Source organism: Mauremys mutica, chromosome 6, assembly GCF_020497125.1.
Source record: "Mauremys mutica isolate MM-2020 ecotype Southern chromosome 6, ASM2049712v1, whole genome shotgun sequence".
Classification (NCBI taxonomy): Eukaryota; Metazoa; Chordata; order Testudines; family Geoemydidae; genus Mauremys; species Mauremys mutica.
This window is the reverse complement of record NC_059077.1, coordinates 80,807,780-80,830,122: the sequence shown is the minus strand read 5'-3', so window position 1 is coordinate 80,830,122 and position 22,343 is coordinate 80,807,780. Positions and strand designations below refer to the sequence as shown.

The following is a 22,343-nucleotide window of genomic DNA, read 5'->3' as shown; positions in this document are numbered from 1 at the left end:
ATCAGGGTTGGAAGAGACCTCAGGAGGTCATCTAGTCCAACCCCCTGCTCAAAACAGGACCAGTCCCCAACTAAATCATCCCAACCAGGGCTTTGTCAAGACCTGACCTTAAAAACCTGTAAGGAAGGAGATTCCACCACCTCCCTAGGTGACCCATTCCAGTGCTTCACCACCCTCCTAGTGAAAAAGTTTTTCCTAATATCCAACCTAAACCACCCCCACTGCAACTTGAGACCATTACTCCTTGTTCTGTCATCTGCTGTCACTGAGAACAGTCTATATCCATCCTCTTTGGAACCCCTTTCAGGTAGTTGAATTCCCCCCCCCCTTCTTCTCTTCTGCAGACTAAACAATCTCAGCCTCTCCTCATAAGTCATGTGTTCCAGCCCCCTAATCATTTTTGTTGCCCTCCGCTGGACTCTTTCCACATCCTTTTTGTGGTGTGGGGCCCAAAACTGGACACACTACTCCAGATGGGCTTCACCAATGTCGAATAGAGGGGAATGATCACATCCCTTGATCTGCTGGCAATGCTCCTGCTTATACAGCCCAAAGTGCTGTTAGCCTTCTTGGCAACAAGGGCACACTGTTGACTCATATCCTGCTTCTCGTCCACTGAAACCCCTAGGTCATTTTCTGCAGAACTGCTGCGTAGCCATTCAGTCTCTAGTCTAGAGCAGTGCATGGGATTCTTCCGTCCTAAGTGCAGGACTCTGCACTTGTCCTTGTTGAACCTCATCAGATTTCTTTTGGCTGAATCCTCTAATTTGCCTAGGTCCTTCTGTATCCTTTCCCTACTCTCCAGCATAAGTACCACTCCTCCCAGTTTAGTGTCATCTGCAAACTTGCTGAGGGTGCAGTCCATGCCATCCTCCAGATCATTAATGAAGATATTGAACAAAACTGGCCCCAGGACGACCCTTGGGGCAATCCACTTGATACCGGCTGCCAACTAGACATGGAGCCACTGATCACTGCCCGTTGAGCCCAACGATCTAGCCAGCTTCCTATCCACCTTATAGTCCATTCATCCAGCCCAGACTTCTTTAACTTGCTGGCAAGAATACTGTGGGAGACCATATTAAAAGCTTTGCTAAAGTCAAGGAATAATACATCCACTGCTTTCCCCTCATCCACAGACCTACTTATCTTGTCATATAAGGAAATTAGGTTAGTCAGGCATGACTTGTCCTTGGTGAATCCATGCTGACTGTTCCTGATCATTTTCCTTTCCTCTAAGTGCTTCAGAATTGATTCCTTGAGGACCTTCTCCATGATTTTTCCAGGGACTGAGGTGAGGCTGACTGGCCTGTAGTTCACCAGATCCTCCTCCTTCCCTTTTTTAAAGATGAGCACTACATTAGCCTTTTTTCAGTCATCCGGGACCTCCGCCGATCGCCATCAGTTTTCAAAGATAATGGCCAATGGCTCTGCAGTCACATCCGCCAACTCCTTTAGCACCCTCAGATGCAGCGTATCCGGCCCTATGGACTTGTGCTTGTCCAGCTTTTCTAAATAGTCCTGAACCACTTCTTTCTCCACAGAGGGCTGGTCACCTCTTCCTCATGCTGTGCTGCCCAGTGCAGCAGTCTGGGAGCTGACATTGTTTGTGAAGACAGAGGCAAAAAAAGGCGTTGAGTACATTAGCTTTTTCCACATCCTCTGTCACTAGGTTGCCTCCCTCATTCAGTAATGGGCCCACCCTTTCATTGACTTTCTTCTTGTTGCTAACATACCTGAAGAAACCCTTGTTACTCTTAACATCCCTTGCTAGCTGCAACTCCAAGTGTGATTTGACTCCTCCCTGGTCATTTGGTCCACTTCTTGTAAGCTTCTTTTTTGTGTTTAAGATCAGCAAGGATTTCACTGTTAAGCCAAGCTGGTCACCTGCCATATTTACTATTCTTTCTACACATCGGGATGGTTTGTTCCTGCAACCTCAATAAGGATTCTTTAAAACACAGCCAGCTATCCTGGACTCCTTCCCCCCTCAAGTTGTTCTCCCAGGGGATTCTATCCATCAGTTCCCTGAGGGAGTCAAAGTCTGCTTTTTCTGAAGTCCAAGGTCTGTATTCTGCTGCTTTTCTTTCTTCCTTGTGTCAGGATCCTGAACTCGACCATCTCATGGTCACTGCCTCCCAGGTTCCCATCCACTTTTGCTTCCCCTACTAATTCTTCCTGGATTGTGAGCAGCAGGTCAAGAAGAGCTCTGCCCCGAGTTGGTTCCTCCAGCACTTGCACCAGGAAATTGTCCCCTACACATTCCAAAAACTTCCTGGATTGTCGGTGCACTGCTGTATTGCTCTCCCAGCAGATATCAGGGTGATTGAAGTCTCCCATGAGAACCAGGGCCTGTGATCTAGTAATTTGTTAGTTGCTGGAAGAAAACCTGGTCCACCTCTATCCCTCTGGTCTGGTGGTCTATAGCAGACTCCCACCATGACATCACCCTTGTTGCTCACGCTTCTAAACTTAATCCAGAGACTCTCAGGTTTTTCTGCAGTTCCATACCAGAGCTCTGAGCAGTCATACTGCTCTCTTACATACAATGCAACTCCCCCACCTTTTCTGCCCTGCCTGTACTTCCTGAACAGTTTATATCCTGTCATGTGAGTTATCCCACCAAGTCTCTGTTATTCCAATCACATCATAGTTCCTTGACTCTGCCATGACTTCCAGTTCACTTTGCTTGTTTCCCAGGCTTCTTGCATTTGTGTATAGGCACTTAAGATAAGTCGCTGATTGTCCCGCTTTCTCAGTAAGAGGCAGTAGTACTCCCCTCTTGGGCTCTCCTGCTCATGCTTCCTCCCAGTATCCCATTCCCCACTTACTTCAGGGCTTTGGTCTCCTTCCCCCAGTGAACCTAATTTAAAGCCCTCCTCACTAGGTTAGCAAGCCTGCTTGTGAAGATGCTCTTCCCTCTCTTTGTTAGGTGGAGCCCGTCTCTGCCTATCTCTCCTCCTCCTTGGAACACCATCCCATGGTCAAAGAATCCAAAGCCTTCTCTCCGAAGGGAAGAGAAGCTGTCTTGTATCAGCTTTAAATCTGAGTGCACAGTAGCTAATCAGCTCTGAGTAACTTGCTTGATATTAGGAAGATACTATGTAAATTCCCTTGAAAGCTCTAAGTAGAGAGATACAAAAAGTGACTTGCAATATTTTCAGGAACAAATATAGCAAGTTCACTCTGCTGTTACTTCTGATGTCTTATTCATTGAAGTATTAAGGTAAAATGATTTCTGTGCAGATCCTGAAAGTTTCAGAGACTTGATGCAGCTAGAAATTCTTATTGGGAGTATGTTAGAGGAAAGATGGTCTAATGATTAGTGTAGTTAGTGTGCTAGCTTGGGATTTGGGAGATCCAGGTGCAGTCTGTGCTCTACCACAGACTTCCTGTGTGACCTTGGGCAAGTCGCGTACTGTCTCTGTGCCTCAGTTCCCCATTTGTAATGGGGATAATTCTTCCCTACCTCATGGGAGCATTGTGAGGATAAATACATTAAGGATTGTGAAGTGCTGACATATGATGATGGGAGCCTTATAAGTACCTTAGATATCTCATTTATTCATTTATTATACTCTAATAGAAATTGGGTGGTGTTGGCTTGCAAGCAATTCACAAATACGAAGGGTGGAGGAGGTTAGACACATTTAACTTATTCACTACAAATAATTCTAGAAGCTCTAGCACATCCTTGAAGCTACCATAGAATCTGTTTGTGGAGGTGGAGAGGATGAAATCCCAAATAGCAAGTCTAAGTAGAACTTAGGTTTCTTAAAATTTCTCAAATTGGATTGGCATGATATTGAATGTAGCCTGCATTGCAATATTTAGCTTAATTTCTTCTCCATATTTTTGAGATTGAGAGATCAGAGCTAATTAAGCTGATAGTATAATAGAGATGGGTGAGGTAATATTTTTTGGGGGAAGGAGCTGAGACAGACTAAAGCTCCTCTCTCTTCCCCCTCGACTCATAAATTGCATAAAAAGTCTCTTTATATGATATAGGACCTGTTGCATTTACACTAATGACAGCCAAACACTAAATTTGCCTTAGATTTTGTTCAGATGTTAACACTGAGTTACAGCTGTCTGATGAAAACTCTCTTATCTCAGTTGGCGGTGCCATACCATTGCTTTCAAAAGAACCTACAACAGTAACAAAAAATCAACAATTAAATCAAGGGAAGACACCACATAATCCATTGGACTCCAGTGCTCCTTTGATAAAGAAAGGAAAGCAGAGAGAAGTCCCCAAAGCAAAGAAACCAACATCTCTTAAAAAGGTGCTCCAATTTATTACCTTTTATTAAATAGCTCTACTGTTCTCTTTAACCATATCACCATCATCTGTTAAATGTATTAATCTGGATTTTAGCCTTGCTACAAATTCAATTTTAGATATCCTTGATTTTTTTTTTAAAAAGTTCTTGTATATGATCAAGCTAAATATATTATTCAGTGTTCCAAATCAGCATTCTCTAATCCAAACTCAAGCCACTTCATAGCACAAGGACTGTATGTATGCAAAGGTGCTCAAATCTTTGGGATGGGGAAACATTAAATACCAAGCTCTGTAGTTTAGCCAGGCTGTGCTCAGTGCAGGTTTGGGCGCGATGGTCTGATCCCTAGCGTAAATTATAACAGCCTGAAAGATTCTCTAATCTCTGCCTGGTTGCCCATGGAGCTTTTATGGAAGCTGAAAATATAAGGGCATCCGGGCCCCTTCCCATACCTCTTGGGCATCCCTTTTATACTGGGGCCAGTGGCATAGCATTAGTTCAACCCTGAGATTACTTAGTCCAAGGAGATCCTCATGGAGCCAGTTAGGATGGTTGAAAAACAATTCTGCACTGCTGAAGTGCACCTGAAAATTGTACAATATAAAAACTATAGCTAACAAGCAGTGTGCCACGTGCTGCCTTGGACATCACCACCCTTTGTTCCCAGCCTGAAACGGATAAACAATTTTTTTGGGGGGGAGGGAGGGGGTTGTTTTTGTTTCTGCTGTACAGTGTTTAGCACATTTAGGAGCCATTGTAATAAAAGTGTCTGGTTTTGCTTTTTCTTGTTTTTCCCCCTCTAATACAGACTTGTTTTTCCCCTCTGGTAACTGGGCCCTGTGGTGTAAGTGGTCACAAAGCTTGGACCAGTCAACTGAGCCAGTAGCCCCATACATGTTACCTGCTGCATAGCAAGCTACTCTGGGGGCTGTTGCAAATACAGGGGAGGATGACTGATTTCGAGAAGCTGTCCACTGCTCTAGCTGTAGCAGCACACTTGGAATGTGTTGTCAGACTGGCTCCAGTGTTACACAGCTTTCCTCATCCCCAATACTCCCCTTTATTACCCTGTACCACCACTCTCCTTTCCTTTCATCTTCTCTGTACCCCTCAGATTTGTCTCTTTTCCCTCCCTCCCCCCACCTCACCCCCGCAGTTGAGGAACACTGATGTACTACAGACTGACTGGATTTTACATTGCTGGATTGAGGCTTTACTCCCTCACATCCTACTAAGTACCTTAAGTGTGTATGAAATTGGGTTACTCTCACATTTTATGTTCATACTTCAGTGCTTTTATCTGCCCCTTTGTTTTGGGCCAACTTTTTGCTCTAAGTCGTCACTACCCTTCAGCTTTTCTCTGTCCTGGTAGTTGGCCACCAGAAGTTTCTCTTCCAGTTATGATGGTAGCCATTAGAAAACATCAATGTTAATGTAGGGGCAGAGAATTCATCTTTTCGCCTTTTGATACAGAGGCAGGCTAGGGCATATATGGCTTTTGCCTTGAGTCTTTACACTTACTCTGACATTAGGCTGCCTGAACCTGGAGTGAGGGGATACACCTACAATGAAACTCAAACCTTAGTGACATGGTGGAGTTAGTGTTTGTAATTGGTCTTGTTGTTAAAACTTGATTGTATTGGTGCCTGCCTGACACAGAACTGTTTAATTTTTAAGATTATTTTGAAAGAGAGAGAACAGCGAAAACAGCACCTGTTAGAACAGACAACGATTCCAAAAGATGATGGAGATACTGTTCATCAGTGTGAAGAATCCACAACTGAAGATCAGACACTTACTCAGGATACCAAAACAGGTATTTCCTGATGCCGAATGTCTTTTTTTTTTTTTATTGGTGTGGGGGAGGCTTTTTAATTTTTTTTTTTAAAGAGCTAGCTAACTGGATACAACACTAGCAATGTCACACTGCTGTGGTACTTTCTGATGAGTAGACAATACAACGTGTAGGTGGCGGTGTGGGTGTAATTGCACTTGCTGCTTTAAAAAACTTGTACACAAGACTTGTGAAATGAAGATTAGTATAGAGCTCAGGCCTCCACTGGGGATTTTCTAAAAGGTTTTTTTTGCAGAGTGAAGTTCCAGCCCAACTGTTAGAGCTGATACCCTGTGTCTGTGCTGCTGGATAATTGCGAGTCTAATTATTGTTGCCTCCTTTCTACACATGTTGGATTTACTGTATTTGTAACTGTGTCACAGCCGTGGTAAAGCTCCTCCTGGATGCTCACCATGCTGCTGTTTGGATCTTACCACACTTATGCTCTTAAGCTTCCGTTGGTGTGAGTAAGCTGCAGCATTGTGTCTTTTCTTGACCCCTCTGGCACACTTATGTGCACTGGCTCTGTCTGTTACCAGTTCATTTAAATGGGGTCCTGCCTTCCTGGGGGCCAAAGCGCAGGACTAGCATTGACACCCCCCAGATGCCCTAGAAGCTTAAACTTACCCTTTCCCAGAACTCCGGCCTTGTGGGCACTCTGGATTTATACTTCACTTCTTCGGATTACAGACTTTGTAAGGGTTCCAGTCATTATACTTTAGCTAGTACAAGAAACATGCAGCTGTAGAAAAAACAATAAAATATCTACACACACTTTCCTGCTCAGTTTCCTCACCATTCTGACCTAAGCCCAAAATATGCTTCAGAGGCCTCTACACTGTTAAGGATCCACTTCCTGCAGCCCATGACTTCTCTGAATCGTGGAGTCTGGCTGCAGGAGCAAAACAGCTTTCTACTTCTGGTCTCTTCTCCCCCTTTCTGTAACCCCCACATACAGTGCTCGTCTGCTGTCTTGCACAAGCGTCCTCTAAAATGGCTGGTGAGTGACCCTTTCATAAACTTCAGTCCTTTGTGTCAGGTATCCCTGCCCTGGCCTTCCCTTTTCTTCCTCCCTCTTCCCTCTTCTCACCCCCACCCATCTGCCTTGTCAAGTAAACAAAGTCCCCGGGAAATGATCTCTTGCTCGCATGCGCGCGCACACGCTTGCACATGATCAGCAACGTTTAACAACCCTCCAGTGTTATCCTTGTGTCAGGTGCAAGAATTTCTTCTGTCAGTTCCTGTGAGTTTTAGCTCAGTATGGAGGCAAAAGATAGCAGAGAAGGCAAACAAGCCCCACATTGAAAATGAAGTCGAAAGTTTTGATATAGGCATGCAGAATCTCCAATATCAAACAGAATTTGTAAATTGTACATTGCCCAAATTGTCGCATAGTAGGAGTCTCCAAGGGAAGTGTTACCTAGCTTGCATCTACGTCTCTAGAGAATCTCTCTCTCTCTCTCTCTCTCTTAGGTCATCTGATGTGTTTCTCTGCCAATATAGATCACTAACTGTTTTGTCTAGTCTGGGGTATTCCGTGGGGCTTCCACTTCCACCATTTCCAAAAGGAAACTGCTCCCCACAGGCTAATAAATCATATTGTTACTGAGGGTTTTTATATATCAGCTAAATTTCCCTGTCTTCACTGTATTCCATTATTCCCAATTAAATCTGTACAGAATGATGCAGTATATGTTATGAATATACATTATGAGACTTCAAATTTGAACTAAATACTTCAATTATTCAAGATTTTCTCTTGACAAGGCAGGTTTTCTCTGAAAATCTTAACATATGAAAATAGAATTAAACTTCCCCTGCATTTGTAATTGCATTTTTTATCAATTATAATGAAGAGTGAAACAATTTAACTGTTTAACAGCCAGTTTTCCAAGTGCTCCAAAATCCACTTGCTTGCTTGAATTGTTTTGGAAATTGCTGTGACCAGTGGAGGCCTGAGGTAGGGTTAATTTTCCAGTTTAAAGATCGTTTGAGCAACTGTTTCCAGAAGTACAGCCCCCCTAAAATCATCTGACATCAAAATTGTATGGTGCTTACAACTTTTTTTTTGCATGCACCTGAGGCTCTCACTATGGCTCTGCTATCCATCCTAAGCAGGTGATCTCAAGTGTTTGGCACCACTGTTGCTTTGGGAAACCAATGTTTTAAGTTATACAGACTAAAAACTGATCTACAATGTTGCACACACCACATTGACAAGCCACAGAAAGTCATTTGCTCATGTGCAGCAGGAAGCACTCTGAAGCCAAAGGCTTTCCAAGCTCCCTGTTATCATAGTAAGTGGGTGGCTCATGGTGATGTGGCCACTGAACCTGAGTAGTACCCATGTGTTAAAGTTTGAGTCCTGCCTTTGGCAGTCTCTTGATTTGGTGTGCACATTAGTTGCTGACTGTCTGCTCTTGGCCAAGGTCCTTTTAGAAATTTTACCCTGAGAGCAAAGCTTATAGTTTAAGATCTATATTTCAAACTATTTTAAAATCCATGTGCATACTTATATTTTACCTTAGACGTATTATCATGGAAAATAGTACTAACAAGAAGGAAGACGGAAGACTCTACCCCAAGGCTACTGTTTACTAATGTAATCATGCCATATGCTCCTCACCCATTCCATGAACAATGGAGTTGAGGCCTGGTCTACACTAAAAAGTTAAGTTAACCCAAATATATTGTTCAGGGATGTGGATTTTCACATCTCTGATCAACATAGTTAAGCTGTTCTAGACAATGCTAGGTCGACAGAAGAATTATTCCATTTTCTTAGCTACTGTCTCTCAGGGAAGGTCTACGCTACAAACGCTGCATTGGCGCAGCTGCAGTGCTTTGATGAAGACACTCTAAGCCGACTGGAGAGAGCTCTCCCATCAGATTAGTTACTCTACCTCCATGAGAGGTGGTAGCGATGTCAGTGGGAAAAGCTCTCCCACTAAGATAGCGCTGTCTATGCAGGAGGTTACAGTTGGTATAACTACGTTGCTCAGGAGTGGATTTTTCACGCCTCCGAGTAACAGTCATACTGAAGTAAGTGTGTAGTATAGACCTGACTTCAGGGAGCTGGATTAACTATAGCAATTGAAGAACCCCTCCTGTTGCTGTAATGAGTGGCTATACTTAAGTGCTGCAGCAGTGTAAGTGTAGCCATAGTGTTACCCAGGGGTTTCTGAACCCAAAACTGTGGTAACTAATCTTCGATTCACAGGTGGTCCCAGGAAATAAATCAATGGGAGACCCACCTCTTCTGTCCGATAAATGCTTGGTACACATGAGTGCTTTCACTCAAAGATCTTCTTCTCTTTTTTGAGCCTGAAGTGCACATCTAAAATAGCAATAGTCTAGAGCAATCCAGACCTAGTTATCCAAAATGTGAGATGGTGATGAATGGTCAGCAGCAGGTTTCTGGTGGCCAGCCTTCCTCCTAGTCACTGGGGAGTTTGTCAGACTCCTAGCTTGTAGACATCCTCTCTGAACTTCTCCAAATACACACTATAACCTTTTTTAGGTTGCTCAAAACAAAGGACGTAACTTGTAGTAACCCCTAGTGGGCTAACAATTTTCCTAGCATCAGGAAAAAAACGCAGAATTCTATTTGTCACCAAAACAACTCCTAGTCATAATAGCAAGAAATTCATAGTCATAGACACACAGGTCCAAGGTCAGTTATCCACACTTCCTCCCATTCTCGTGAATCTGTCACTTAGTCTGTCCTTATTAGCAATGCTGCCACTGCAGCTATTTCACATGCTTATGCAAAGCTCAAGTTATTCCTGACTTTGTGGTGGTCTTGCTTGCAGGTAATGGTGGCTAAGTGCACAAAAGGACTTGACATAACCACAGCCAAGTTCTCTCGTAACAATAGCCTGAGCGTGAGCCAAAAAAAAAAGAGTAGCTGCAACTCTCATCCGTGTCAGAGTGATCAAAGTGGTTGCTGAGCATTAGAAAGTGAACCTGTAATAGAAACACCAACAATTAAAATATGGCTAACATTTACATTTTCTAATGTAAAACCATGATGCTGGCATCAGTCAAGAGTATTTTTTTATTTATCATGAAAATTTAACACCACAAATTTCAACTGACAATAATTAATCCCATCTCTGCCAAACAAGGATCATGTTTATCAATTTCATTTCTTAGTCATGTGTGATCAGGTGATCTAGAAAAAGGGATCTAAAAGAATGTCAGACATTAGAAAAATTTTAGTCATGTCCTCTTCAAAACAGTCACAGCAAATCTCAAATTGTATTTTTTCCCTGTAAATTGCTATAGAAAAATTGAGTAGTGCACAAACTATTTACTTTTTAAAAATGATACCCTAACCCAAATATGTGTAGATCTTTTTTACAACTGTTAGAATGGAAATTCTGTGTAACCTTAACTGTGGTGGCACTACCATCCATAATATTACTAATCCCACAGTAGGGTCAGGGATGGAGATAGTGGTGCAAGTTGAAATTATTTTGTCAAGGGGTTCTCAGTACAGTTACCCAATGAAGAGCTTGAACGCTCATTAGCATAGTGAGAGTGTCTTGGTGTACTTCAGCAGGGGCTGGGGTAGATTTTGGAATAGTGTGGGAGGATAACACCCATTAAGATGAATAGGTTAATTCATACTTCTCAGAGTTATCAGACTGTATTCATGTCCATGGAGTGTTCTGATTCATCTGAGAACATTACATTGAGATGAATTAACCTCTTCACACCTCTGCAATCCTCTTATAATAAGGAGTTATGCAAAGCCACTTCCCCAGTCACTGAAGTGGAATACAAGTTCTGGGCTTGTCCTACACTCCACCCTGCTTACTCCAGCTGGTAGATGTGCTTCTCACAACCTGTCAGTTACCACCCTCCTTCTTCCCCATGGTGTCTGCAGTCCTATTGGGTGGATGGAAGGAACAAGAGTAGGGGAGAGGTGGAAGCAAGGTGTTCCCAGGAAGCCGCCTTGTGCCCCCTTCACTGTGACCATCACCACCTCAAACAAGTGAAAGTCAGTGCTCAAAAACTTTAGTGGAGGGTTAAGGTTGGTTGACAGTGTCTCATACCCTTCCAGAATGTCTAATACAGCTGAACTTAAACTTCTTAAAACCAGGAAATACAAAATTAAAGTACATACCAGCCCTGCACTGCCCTTCAACCTTAGCTGTTCTCTTTGAGTGATGCCCTATGCAACGCCTGAGAGATGCCGTAGCAGTCTATCTTTGCTGATGATATGGAGCACTGTGGGGGGACAGCATGAGTATGATAGGAGAAACCGAGAATGGTGGTCACATTTAGGTTGGCATAATGAACAGCAGTTGGCTATACCCAGTGTATACTCAACCATTTCATCTGCTCTTTCCAAGCAGATGAAATGCCAGGTGTCACCACCTCCTTAAACCTTGTCCTGTAGATTTCCTCTGGATTATTACTTGCACTTACCTCTGCTCTGTAGTGCACTGTCATGCTTCTAGCAGACTGCTACAAATCCCCTTGGCAAGGATAGACTGTTGTGCTCCTTTACTTGCACAACTGACATAACTTAGCCCAGAAAGCAGATGGATTCTCCTCATTACAGTGTGAAATGTGGCAATCTGCGGCAAGTAATCTCTGCACTGTAAATTCAGCTGTCCCTAACACAGTGAAGGGCAGTTGAGAGTACATACAGATGAATGTGAATACAATTCTGTGGGGGACACCACACCATGTAAAGTGGCACACTAACTTAGTCATTCCTCATATCTGTTTATCATAGGGCAGCCGTGACTTACATTATATTGCATCTTGCAGGTCCAGTGGGCAGACTTAAAGTGTTGGGAAAAGATTGGTGTGTACCATAACTCTGTATTTCCTTTCCTGGTTTTCAAGGAACTGCCAGCCATAACTCTGCATTAACAAAGTTTTTGGGCAGTGAATTTTTATCTAATGCTGCTTCCTGTTTTCTAGTCAAACCTGTCTAAAATTGAAAGAGCTGAATCTATAGGGAAAAGATTCTAAAGAACCCTGGTCATATTTTAATACTTCTTGCTGGGTCGTTCACTTCAGTACTAGAAATGATCCTAATAACTCTGAAACAGGTAAAAGCAGGGCTGGTAGGAACTACCTATCTTCTTTCTGTGTAGGAGAGTCCTTGAGTTACATTCTCACTTACAGATCAGTTAAATTTTTCATGTGTCTTTTATAACACACAGACAACCGTTTATTTCTTTATGCTTAGACGTAGCAGAAGATGTTCCCATAACCTCAGTTTCTGTGGCTCAGAGAAGTTCAGAAGAGTTTCTGGAATGTAAAGACCTCAAGGATTCTGTGGAAAGTTCCTCCAGTCTAACACCACTAAACTCCAGCCTTCCAAAAATTCATAGCAGGAGATTTAGAGAGTAAGTATTTTTTAGTATTGGCACTTCCTTTGTACCACGGTACCACAGGCAGGACGTTGCTTGAATAAGGTAAGTTACGTCAGTAACGTTCTGTGAAATGCTAACTGAATTTAAAACTCACAACTCTGAATTCTTATTTTCAACTCCACTGCAGGTTAGCACCTAATATGTGACATCCCAGTAAGCAGCAAGTGCAGTACTAATATGTCAGTCAGACTAGGAAGGCAGATCCAAGATCACCAGAGAAGAGGAGGATAATAGGTTTAGTGACCACAAAAGGAAGGAGGAGCAGATACTCTTAGAAACATAAAAACCTTGCTTTATAATGTGGAATAAATCACATAGTTACATAATACAGGAAAAGCTGTGTTATCTGACCCGGTACCAGAAAGCTCTCTAAACCGGCATTTCTAATCTTCATAGAAAGTCCAGTTTATAGTCGGCTTGGTGCGGGGCCCTAACTGGCTCTCATGGTTCCCTGGAACAGGTGACATGTCCCTGCTGCTCCTAGGCAGAGGAATGGCCACAGAGGGTTCGGCGTGTGGGAGGGGGTGCGGGGTTGGGGCACGGGAGGGAGTTTGGGTGTGGCAGGGGGCTCAGGGCAGGGAGTTGGGGCACAGGAGGATTTTGGGGTGCTGGATCTGGGTGACACCTCAGGCGGCTCCCCACAAGCGGCGACCTGTCCCTGCTGCTCCTAGGCGGTTCCCGGTCAATGTGAGCTGCGGAGCCAGCACTTGGGGCGGAGCGAGGGCACCGTGCAGAGCCTCCTACTGGGCCTCTGCCTAGTAGCAGCCAGGACAGGTCACTGCTTGCAGGGAGCTGCCCGAGGTAACCCCCCTGAGATTGGGCACCCCGAAACCCCTCCCCAGCCCCACACCCTCTCCTGCACCCAGACTCCCTCCCAGAGCCCGTGCCCCAGCCCCGCACTCCCTCCCACACCCAAACTCCCTCCCTCTTAGCACTTACCAGCACCCTCCATTCCCCCAACATGCCAGATAAAGCTTTTACTGTACAGAGAGAGAGTGAGTGTTAGGGCTCTTTCACCTTTCTGAAAACACTCTTATGGTTAGAATATTTCTTTGTTTTCTGCTGCCAGACAAAATGATAGAGAGGTACAAAGGGGAATGTGATTAGCAAGATGACATGTTTGTGTCGCATCGAGAAATCAAGGGGACAAGTTAGTTGCCCTTTTGTACAAACACTTCAGATGTTATGAGAGCAGTTGTGTGTGCATGTTTCCTTTTAACGAGAAACTTTGGTTATTGTGTTTGAACAGCAGGTCAAAGATCCACTATAGGAAAAATGAAACTCTGCCATTGACATAACTGTTTAGTAAGTGTTGTTTTCATCTTCATTCTTCAAAAAGGCACCACAGCCTTTTTATGCTTCAAGATTTAGTTAATGTAAAAAAAAGTGACTTTAAATTGCCCTTTTTTTTTTTTTTTTTTTTTTTTAAGTGAACAAATTTCTTGGGTCCACAGCAACCCAACATTATTTCACTGAAATGGCAGATAGGTCTGGATATGCTCAGGGCTACTTAACCAAAGAGGTCTTCTATTGCTTGGTATTCAGGGTGGAGGATTCTTTTCTACATCTAGATTACATTGTTTTGGATTTTCACTGAATTGTTTTAATGGGCTTGTCCATTAAACTGTTACTGAGGTAAATCTGAAATGGTAGATAAAGTTCTTTTACCAAAAAAAAAAAAAAAAATCCCACTGAAATGTAAGACTAACCAATATGAAACCTAGTTTCAGTTGTAAGGTTAGTATTGGTTAGAAATAGGGGACCAGATCTCACCCTTCATGGGAGGGAAGGGCAAGGAACTCTTTTTGGTTCCCCTTGTGGATTACCCCTGCATTCTTCTGGTGTGGGGATAATTAGTGGGTTCCAGTATACCTCCAGAGCAAGAAAGCAAGGGTCTGACTTGCAGAGTGCTGAGATCTGGGTGGATCTTGGATCTGTGGGGATACAGGGCCATCCATACAAAGGCCCTATGAATCTGTAGCCACTTATCCCACCACTTTCTGGTAGCCTAGCTCCATGGTGCCAGGGGTTCCCTTCACTACAGCTGTCCCCCAAACCCTTTTTTAGAGTGGTTACCAGTGTTGAGGAGGTCTGGGGGAAACTTCAGTGCAGCTATCTCAGGCTATGTCTACACTAGCACTTCTGTCAATAAAATTTTGTCGCTCAGGGTGTGGAAAAACACACTCCCCCTCCATTCCCCCAACCAACATAACTTGCAACGAAAGACGCTCCAGTGTGGACTGCACTGTGTCAGTGAGAGAGATTCTGCTGCGAACATAGCTGCCACTGCTCGTGGGGCTGGTTTAATTATGCTGACGTGAAAGCTCTCTCTTGTTGCCATAGAGAGCTACATGGGAGACCTTACAGTCCCCATGTACAGCTGTGCTGCTCTAAGGTCTCTACTGTAGACATAGCCTAACTTTCCACACTGATTTCCACTGGGTACCAAGAGGAATGAGATGCATCTGCTCTTTCTGTGGATTCCCCCCCAACTCCCCCGCACACACAGGCAGATCACAAGGACATGATCTGGACCAGAGATAAGTAAAATGATGATACAGTTGACTTTGTCCCTTGCCTTTGGCTCTTGCTCCAATTTTGACATTTCAATTTGTTATAAGTGACAGTGCTATAGAAATCAAATAGCACTTCTACAATGTGGTTGCGATCTCTTGATTCTTAGGAGTGAAAATAGGCCGTGACCTTGGGGAAACTCATTAGCAAAACTAGTCCTTTATCTTGATATGTCTTGGTATAACTTGATACAGGAGCTGGAGTGTCAAGAAACAAACCAACCTCCTTGTATCTTTTAATGCACTGAAAAACCTGGAAAAAAAATTTTATTGTCCTGTACGTAGAGCATGTATTTGAGAGAATGCAGTTATGTTTGCAATTGCAGAATATTTAACACTTAAACAACTGATTATTTTTTCCAGTTACTGTAGCCAGGTACTTAGTAAAGAAGTTGATAGTTGTGTGACAGATCTTCTAAAAGAACTGGTTCGTTTCCAAGATCGCTTGTATCAGAAAGACCCAGTGAAGGCCAAGACAAAACGCAGACTTGTTATGGGGCTCAGAGAAGTTTTGAAACACCTGAAGTTGAAAAAATTGAAATGTGTCATCATCTCTCCAAACTGTGAAAAGATTCAGTCAAAGGGTAAATGTTTTTTACAAAAAATAGTTCTACATTTATCTTATGAAAATACAACAGACTTGTTATATTGATGATTTATTGGTGCCTTCCTTGAAAAGTAAATCAGATTGTTCACTCTAAGGAATCGGAAAGCAAATGACTGGTTGGAGGATTTATCAACTTGTCATTGATGTATTGTTGAAATGTTATAAGTAACTAGTGTTCAGATCATTGTCTTTGATCTCTGATCTTGAAGTGACTTAGCTTTTAAAAGTTTTTTCTTTTTTTTGACAGCCATACTTCATCTTTAGCCACACTGCATTGTTTTATACTGTTTATAGTGCTGCTGGTGTGTCAGTCCAATCTTTGTTCTTCAAATTAATAAAATTTGGAGTTTAATAGCAGTGTTATCTGGGGATTCATGTTGATTTAAAGGGAGAATTGTCAGACTAACCTTCTAGATGAGCAGATCCTACAGTACACTATTCAGCTTCAAGTCATGTTTCTGTGCACTGCACATTTGTAAATATTTTTTTAAACATATACATTCTGGCATTTCTAAATGCAGCATCTTAAACCTGTAGCTTTTACTAAGGGACTTCTGGCAATAATGCCTTTTAGTTATAACTGGATTGAATAAATGATACTTTTTGAATAGTCTCATTCTCAGTTCTCTGTCTGTTCCAGGTGGGTTGGATGAGACTCTACATACCATTATTGACTGTGCCTGTGAACAGAATATCCCATTTGTCTTTGCTCTCAATCGCAAAGCTCTAGGACGTTGTGTGAATAAAGCAGTGCCTGTCAGTGTGGTGGGAATTTTCAGTTATGATGGTGCTCAGGTGAGTTGAACAAAGACACTGGTTCATACCTTTTAATTAGTATTATTCTGTGTGCATTGTGTACAATAAAGACTTGACTCCGAGGCAGCTAGTCAGTCTCTCTCTCACTCCATTTTCTGTATTTATACTCTTGACAGGTCAGTTTCTTTATAATGTTATACAGAATTAACATTTATTTCCACAGCACCTTCCTCCTTTTTGCTTTGTTCACAGAAGTATTTTTGGCCAACTCTCTGCCTCTTCTCTACCCAAATCTGCTCTTAAGGATAACAGGTATTTTAAATACCTGGTGAGTTGTGTGGAGGGAGCAGCCTAGTGGCAGCTCCCCCCCTCCCTCATCTCTTCCCCCGCACCCCTCAAACAACCTTGTTGCAGATTGGGAGAACAACCAGGGATAGAGAGGGATACTGAATGTTATTAAAAGAGACACTTGAAAATCTACAACAATCTTCCTCTTCTGGCTGGTAGAATATTGGTTTGAATGAAACTTTGCAAGGGGGAGAGGGACTACATTTTCAAACTGATACATAATAAAAATAGTATTAATAACACATTAAGTTCAAAGCAATCTATACAAACGCTATAGCTATACATGTCAGATGTGTGGCTAAAACCACATGTTGCTTAAAAATGTACCTTTGAGTTCCTCACTGCATCAGAAAGTCTCTTGATGTATTTCCCTGTTATCATTAACCAAAACAAGATAAAACAGTTACTAAACAAAATCCAAGTACGTGGTTTATTCTGTTTTGCCTGCTCGTGTGATTATTTAATATTCTGAGTAGAAGGGGTGCAAAAACTGTACCCTACATCTTTACACATTTCAACAGAGAAATATGGTTTAAGCCCTAATAGTGTTTCATGTTCTCTTACCACTGGCTTCTCTCCTACTTTTTGTCCATGTTAGGACCACTTTCACAAAATGGTAGAACTGACAATGGAAGCCAGGCATGCATACAAAGATATGGTGGCAGCTTTAGAGGAAGAGGCAGCTGAAGGGGGAGGAAGTGAAAAACACAGCACAATCTTAACCACTCAATATGAAGAGAAGAGCTTGTCCGAGACCGGTAAAACACCCCATGTGGAATCTGATGAGGATGTACCAAATTACAGTGAGTGTTCAGTGGTTTATTCTTTGTGTTCAATCAGTTTTCCTTCCTTTGTACTAAAATTCTCCTCTGATCAGAATCTTGCTGAGGCGGTGCAGACTAAGGATGTCTGGTTAGGAGGGGCAAACACATCACTTTGGCCTGTGACCTTACCGGACTTCATGAATTGAAGTCAGATCTGGTTGCTGTTTGGATGGGAGACATCAAAAGAAAACCTAGTTTTTCATGAAGTTTTATTGTTTACACAGCAAAAGCTTTGCATGGGCTAGTCTATTTACGCTGGATTTAATCCAGCTAGTGCAGGTAGTAATAGCAGTGAAGTCAGCATAGAGCAGGCTAGCAAGCCAAGTGTACTCAGGGTCTGTGCTGGGCTTATGCTACCTGCGCTGAAGCCCATGATGTGCTGTTTTCACTACTAAGTTATCCATGCTAGTTGAGTTTAAGTTAGTTCAGGTAGGCTAACCTGTGCACAGCTTTTGCTATGTAGATGAACGTATCCTTCGTAGATGGCACTCTTCCTTTAAGTAATTTCTGAAATAGTCCACCTGGTGGTAGATGGCATATGCTGCTCTTTCATTTAAGGTTTGTAACAGAGCTCCTGACCATTTGTGGCTAAAATTCCACTGGCACTTCTTTCTTGTAAGACCAGTTGGCCCAAGCAGACTGGCAGAATTCTGGTTAAATAGTTTGACAGTTTGCTACTACAGCTTCAGTTGTGTAAGATTCTTCTTTCTGTCCTGAACTTTTTCTGTGCTGTATGAAGCAGGGCCGCCCAGAGGATTCTGGGGGCCCGGGGTCTTCGGCGGCGGGGGCCTCTTCCGTTCCGGGACCTGCCACCGAAGTGCCCCGAAGACCCGCGGCGGGCGCCCCCCCCCCCCCGCCGCCAAATTACCACCGAAGCAGGACGCGGGTCCCGCTTCGGCGGTAATTCGGCGGCGGGGGGGGCTCCCGCCGTGGGTCTTCGGGGCACTTCGGTGGCGGGTCCCGGAACGGAAGGGGCCCCCCGCCGCTGAAGACCGGGCTGCGCTTCGGCGGCAGGTCCCGCTTCCCCTCTGCCCCGGCCCCAGCCTCTTACCCCCGGCTCCCTCCTCACCCAGAATCTCAGCGCCTCGCAGAACAGCCGCAGCGTGTGGCCGGCGGGGCCTAAGCTCCGTCCCGCTCAGAGCCGCGTGGTGAGGGGGCAGGGCTGGGAGCTCCACGCTGAGCGGAGGGAGCTGAGCTCAGCCTGGAGCTCCCAGCCCCGCCGCCTTATCACGCGGCGCGGGGCGGGGCTCAGGGGCCCCAGCGGAGACTCGGCGCTTGATGCGCTGAGGCTCCAGGAGAGGGGCGGAGGCGGGAGCCTCCGCTGTTCTCTTGGGGGCCCTTGCGGAGCCCGGGGCCCGGGGCAAATTGCCCCCTTTGCCCCCCACCTCTGGGCGGCCCTGGTATGAAGGCCTTCAACCCTGTAGGTAACTGCATTTGCAGTACTGAAGGAATGATCTCTTTTTGTGTATAACTTTTAGTGTCCATATTAGGATCTGTAAATAAAATGTGCTTATGATATAGCATTAGAAAGTTATTCATCAGATCATTACTTTGAAACAGCAGTAGGCAAATGAGTCTGTATCAGTTCCTAAAAAGTGGGAAGTAATATAGGGTTAGATAATTTGAAACTTCTCCAGGGGGACTGTCTTCCAGCAAGTGCTGCAAAGTGTGTTGGCTTAAGAGTCCCTTCCATGCTGATTTCTCCCTCAGTTCTCAAGTTGTCCTTCATACTGGGAGATTGAGCATTTCAGTGCTTAAGTAGGGTTGTCTATGAATACTAAACTTGGGAAACCTGTGCGATACTCTGGGAGAAATTAAAGTGACTTTCAGACTAATATTTTGTTCTTTGTTTTATAGTCAAAATCTGGAAGAGAAAGCTTGAGGAGGAGTATAACCCTTATGCCTTGGAATTAGAAAAGATTGCAACTACTGAAATGCTGACCTTGAATTTAGAAGAGCCTCAGTAAAGCTGGATCATATTTTATTGGGCCTTATTACTTTTTACATAGATATGTAAATACTGAATTATCTAAAAGCAGTGGTCCATCTAAGCTGCGAGGTGTAGCAAATAAAGTGTAATCTAGGAAACGTCTAAAGTTGGCTAAGAAGAGTATTCTGATCTCACTTAAAATGCGCACTGGAATGCATGAAACATTGGCTGATTCTTACAGGGTTCTGTGTACTTGACTGGCTGCTAAAGCTGCTGCTGCTTCATTCTTTGTATTAGAGAATTAATTTGAAGGGAGGGGAAACTGTTGTTTTAACCCAGGACCACTTATGTATTAAAACAAACCCATTCCTGCCATGTTTTTAAGGGTTTTACTGCTGGTGTCTGGTGCCACAAGAAGAGCTAGCCAGAAAACAAAACCTCAACATCTGTTTGAGACACAAATTCTGAAAACCTTCATTTGGGGAGAATATTTCACCTTGCTGGTCTTCTGCCTGGAAGGCTCTGGTTAATTTCACTTTCCCTGCAGGCAGAAAGTGAGATTGACAAGAACCTTCCAGGTGGGAGCAGTCACTTTTGTTTTCCCAATGGAAAATCAAAATTTTCTTGGAAAAACTGGAAACTTTGTGCTGGAATGATTTTCTGAGGGAAAATAGCCTTTTCCAAAATAAAAAAAAATAAACGAAATTTTCAAGCAGCTCTAGCTTCAAGTCAGGTATAATCTCCCTTCCTTCCCTTAGGGCATGCAGCAGCTGGGAGGGGGACGGGGTAATGAGTCATAAAATTCCTGAGATGGGGAAGCTGGTAAAATTAAAATGGACCACAAAGGAGATTCCTGCCCTAGAAGAGCACTTAAGATCTGATGCAGATAGAGCCCTTTTGCTGGCAGAGGTTAGGAATGCTTCCAGGAAAGAGGTGGGCCAGCCTGTTTCTGCCCCCTTTCTCCTCTTACAGAATTTGTTCTCCTTGCCTTAGGAGTACCACAGCTTGGAGGATGCAGTGCTATAGCAAAGGTACTGAATTCTGCAGGGAAGGGCAACTGCTTTCTTCAAAATGCACCTGCTGCCTGCATTTTCTTTAGCTGTTGTCCAGCTACCTCAGCCAAGCCCCAAGGGCAGCGATTTGTGTGCCCTTGTTGCATAAGGAAGAATTGTACAGCAATGTGCTTGGTTGCATAAACACAGTATGTGAGGTCTTAGCCCTTCCCTTCAGAAGAGTGTTAGTCTTGTTGCTACTGTTTTTTATGTACAGTTGTGAATTTTGATTCAGATAATGAAGTCTTAATTTGAGGGAAAAGATCTAATATGTTAGAGCCAAGACTGACTGTATATAATTGTGTATCAAATGTAAAGAATTTTCTGAAGACAGGCTTAATTTACTTTTGATATTGAAACTTTTTTTAAACTTGATGTGTACCTGGTGGTGGTAGAGCACCTTTGTGGGAGGTTTCTTTTATAAATAAGTGCTTATATATTTTTAGAATGAAGATGGCACACTTAATGGAGAGGGCCAAACTGTGCAGTAGAGTATTCAGATTTTTATAAGGGTGAAAACGAAAATTAGGATTTCTGATTTCAGTGTGCAAAATAAAATGGTTGTAAATCCCAGGTGCAACTAATACCTCTGTGTAGTCTGCCATGCGCTTCTTCTTAATGCTCAGAGCAACTTTCATTTCAGCTTCTCGAGCACAGTGCTCCTGAAAATCAGGTGCCGGGGGAGTGTCACAGGTAAGCCAAAAGCAACAGAGGTAACATCAAAAGTCAACCTTGAAATGATTTTTGAAGTATAAAACTGATGACATTTTATAGCATCCTGTGGTTAGAGTGTAGCTAATACTTGATTGATGTGTGACCCACAATCTTATGCTCTGGGGAGTAAAGTCAGTAAAAGGATACAAAGCAGCTCTGCTTCGACACTGAGTTGATCACTGGATATGAGATCTTTCTACTTTTCCATAATTGCAACTGACCTTAACTTGACTTTGGGAGTGGGGAAAGAGTCCAGTGCTGAAAGATGATTTGGGCTGGCAATAGACATTTCTGGCCCAGTAGGAGGTTGCTGTGTACTCACACAACAGTTTGCATTGCTGTATGAAGCTGGTTATGGTTTCACTATGCTATTAGAATGTTTATACTTGCAAATACCAGTACAGGAGAGGCTTTGGTTTCGTTTGTATTTTTTTTTGGTGTTTGGGTGGGGGGGGGGGGGCGGAGAGCAGGTTGGGCAGGTGCATTGTTCAGGCTAAATTTTTCACTGCATCATGGAAAGGGGGCTGGCAGCTAGGTTCTTGTATTATACAACTTCCAGAAGGCAGACGTGCAGATGATAGAGAATCTGTAGGCTTTAGGGTTGCTACTCTGCAGAGATCATTTTGCACTTCCATGGAAGTGCATGAACATGACTGTTAGCCCAGTCCTAATGCTAGCATCCTTAGCAGTTTTCATTGTAACAAACTTATGAAACCCACTGTGTGTATGGTAAGAGCTGTTGAAAGCAGAATTATTGCGGAAGATGATTAAGCAGTGAATAGACATTTGTCCTTCAAACTAGCTTTTGAGGGGCTGAAGTGTTCAACCTCATTATCACTCAGCCATTCCGTGGACAACTTTGTAAAAGAATCTCTGCTTGACACCTTCCCTCTCTTCCCCCCCGCCCCTCTAGTCCTATTGCTTAGTTTCCACAGCGTTTTACTGTGCATTGCCAGGGTGTGGTCTGCTTCCTGCAGTTTGAGAATCTAGCTTAAGTTAAAGCCAGCCTCACTGCTAACCAGCT

The 22,343-nt window shown here is 43.5% G+C and overlaps 1 protein-coding gene across 2 annotated transcripts in view; it reads left to right on the top strand.

Annotated features, from left to right (window-relative positions):
• The window catches only part of SECISBP2 (SECIS binding protein 2), a 47,943-nt gene extending 26,754 nt beyond the window's left edge, over nucleotides 1-21,189 (top strand). For both annotated transcript variants that reach the window (XM_045021979.1, XM_045021978.1), the window contains exons 12-18: nucleotides 4,117-4,286; nucleotides 5,961-6,099; nucleotides 12,329-12,488; nucleotides 15,452-15,672; nucleotides 16,336-16,490; nucleotides 17,398-17,602; nucleotides 19,481-21,189. In XM_045021979.1, coding sequence (XP_044877914.1) covers nucleotides 4,117-4,286; nucleotides 5,961-6,099; nucleotides 12,329-12,488; nucleotides 15,452-15,672; nucleotides 16,336-16,490; nucleotides 17,398-17,602; nucleotides 19,481-19,590 — 1,160 coding nt within the window. In that variant the 3' untranslated portion in view covers nucleotides 19,591-21,189. The remainder of the gene's footprint in view (nucleotides 1-4,116; nucleotides 4,287-5,960; nucleotides 6,100-12,328; nucleotides 12,489-15,451; nucleotides 15,673-16,335; nucleotides 16,491-17,397; nucleotides 17,603-19,480) is intronic.
• Nucleotides 21,190-22,343: the final 1,154 nt, after the last annotated feature.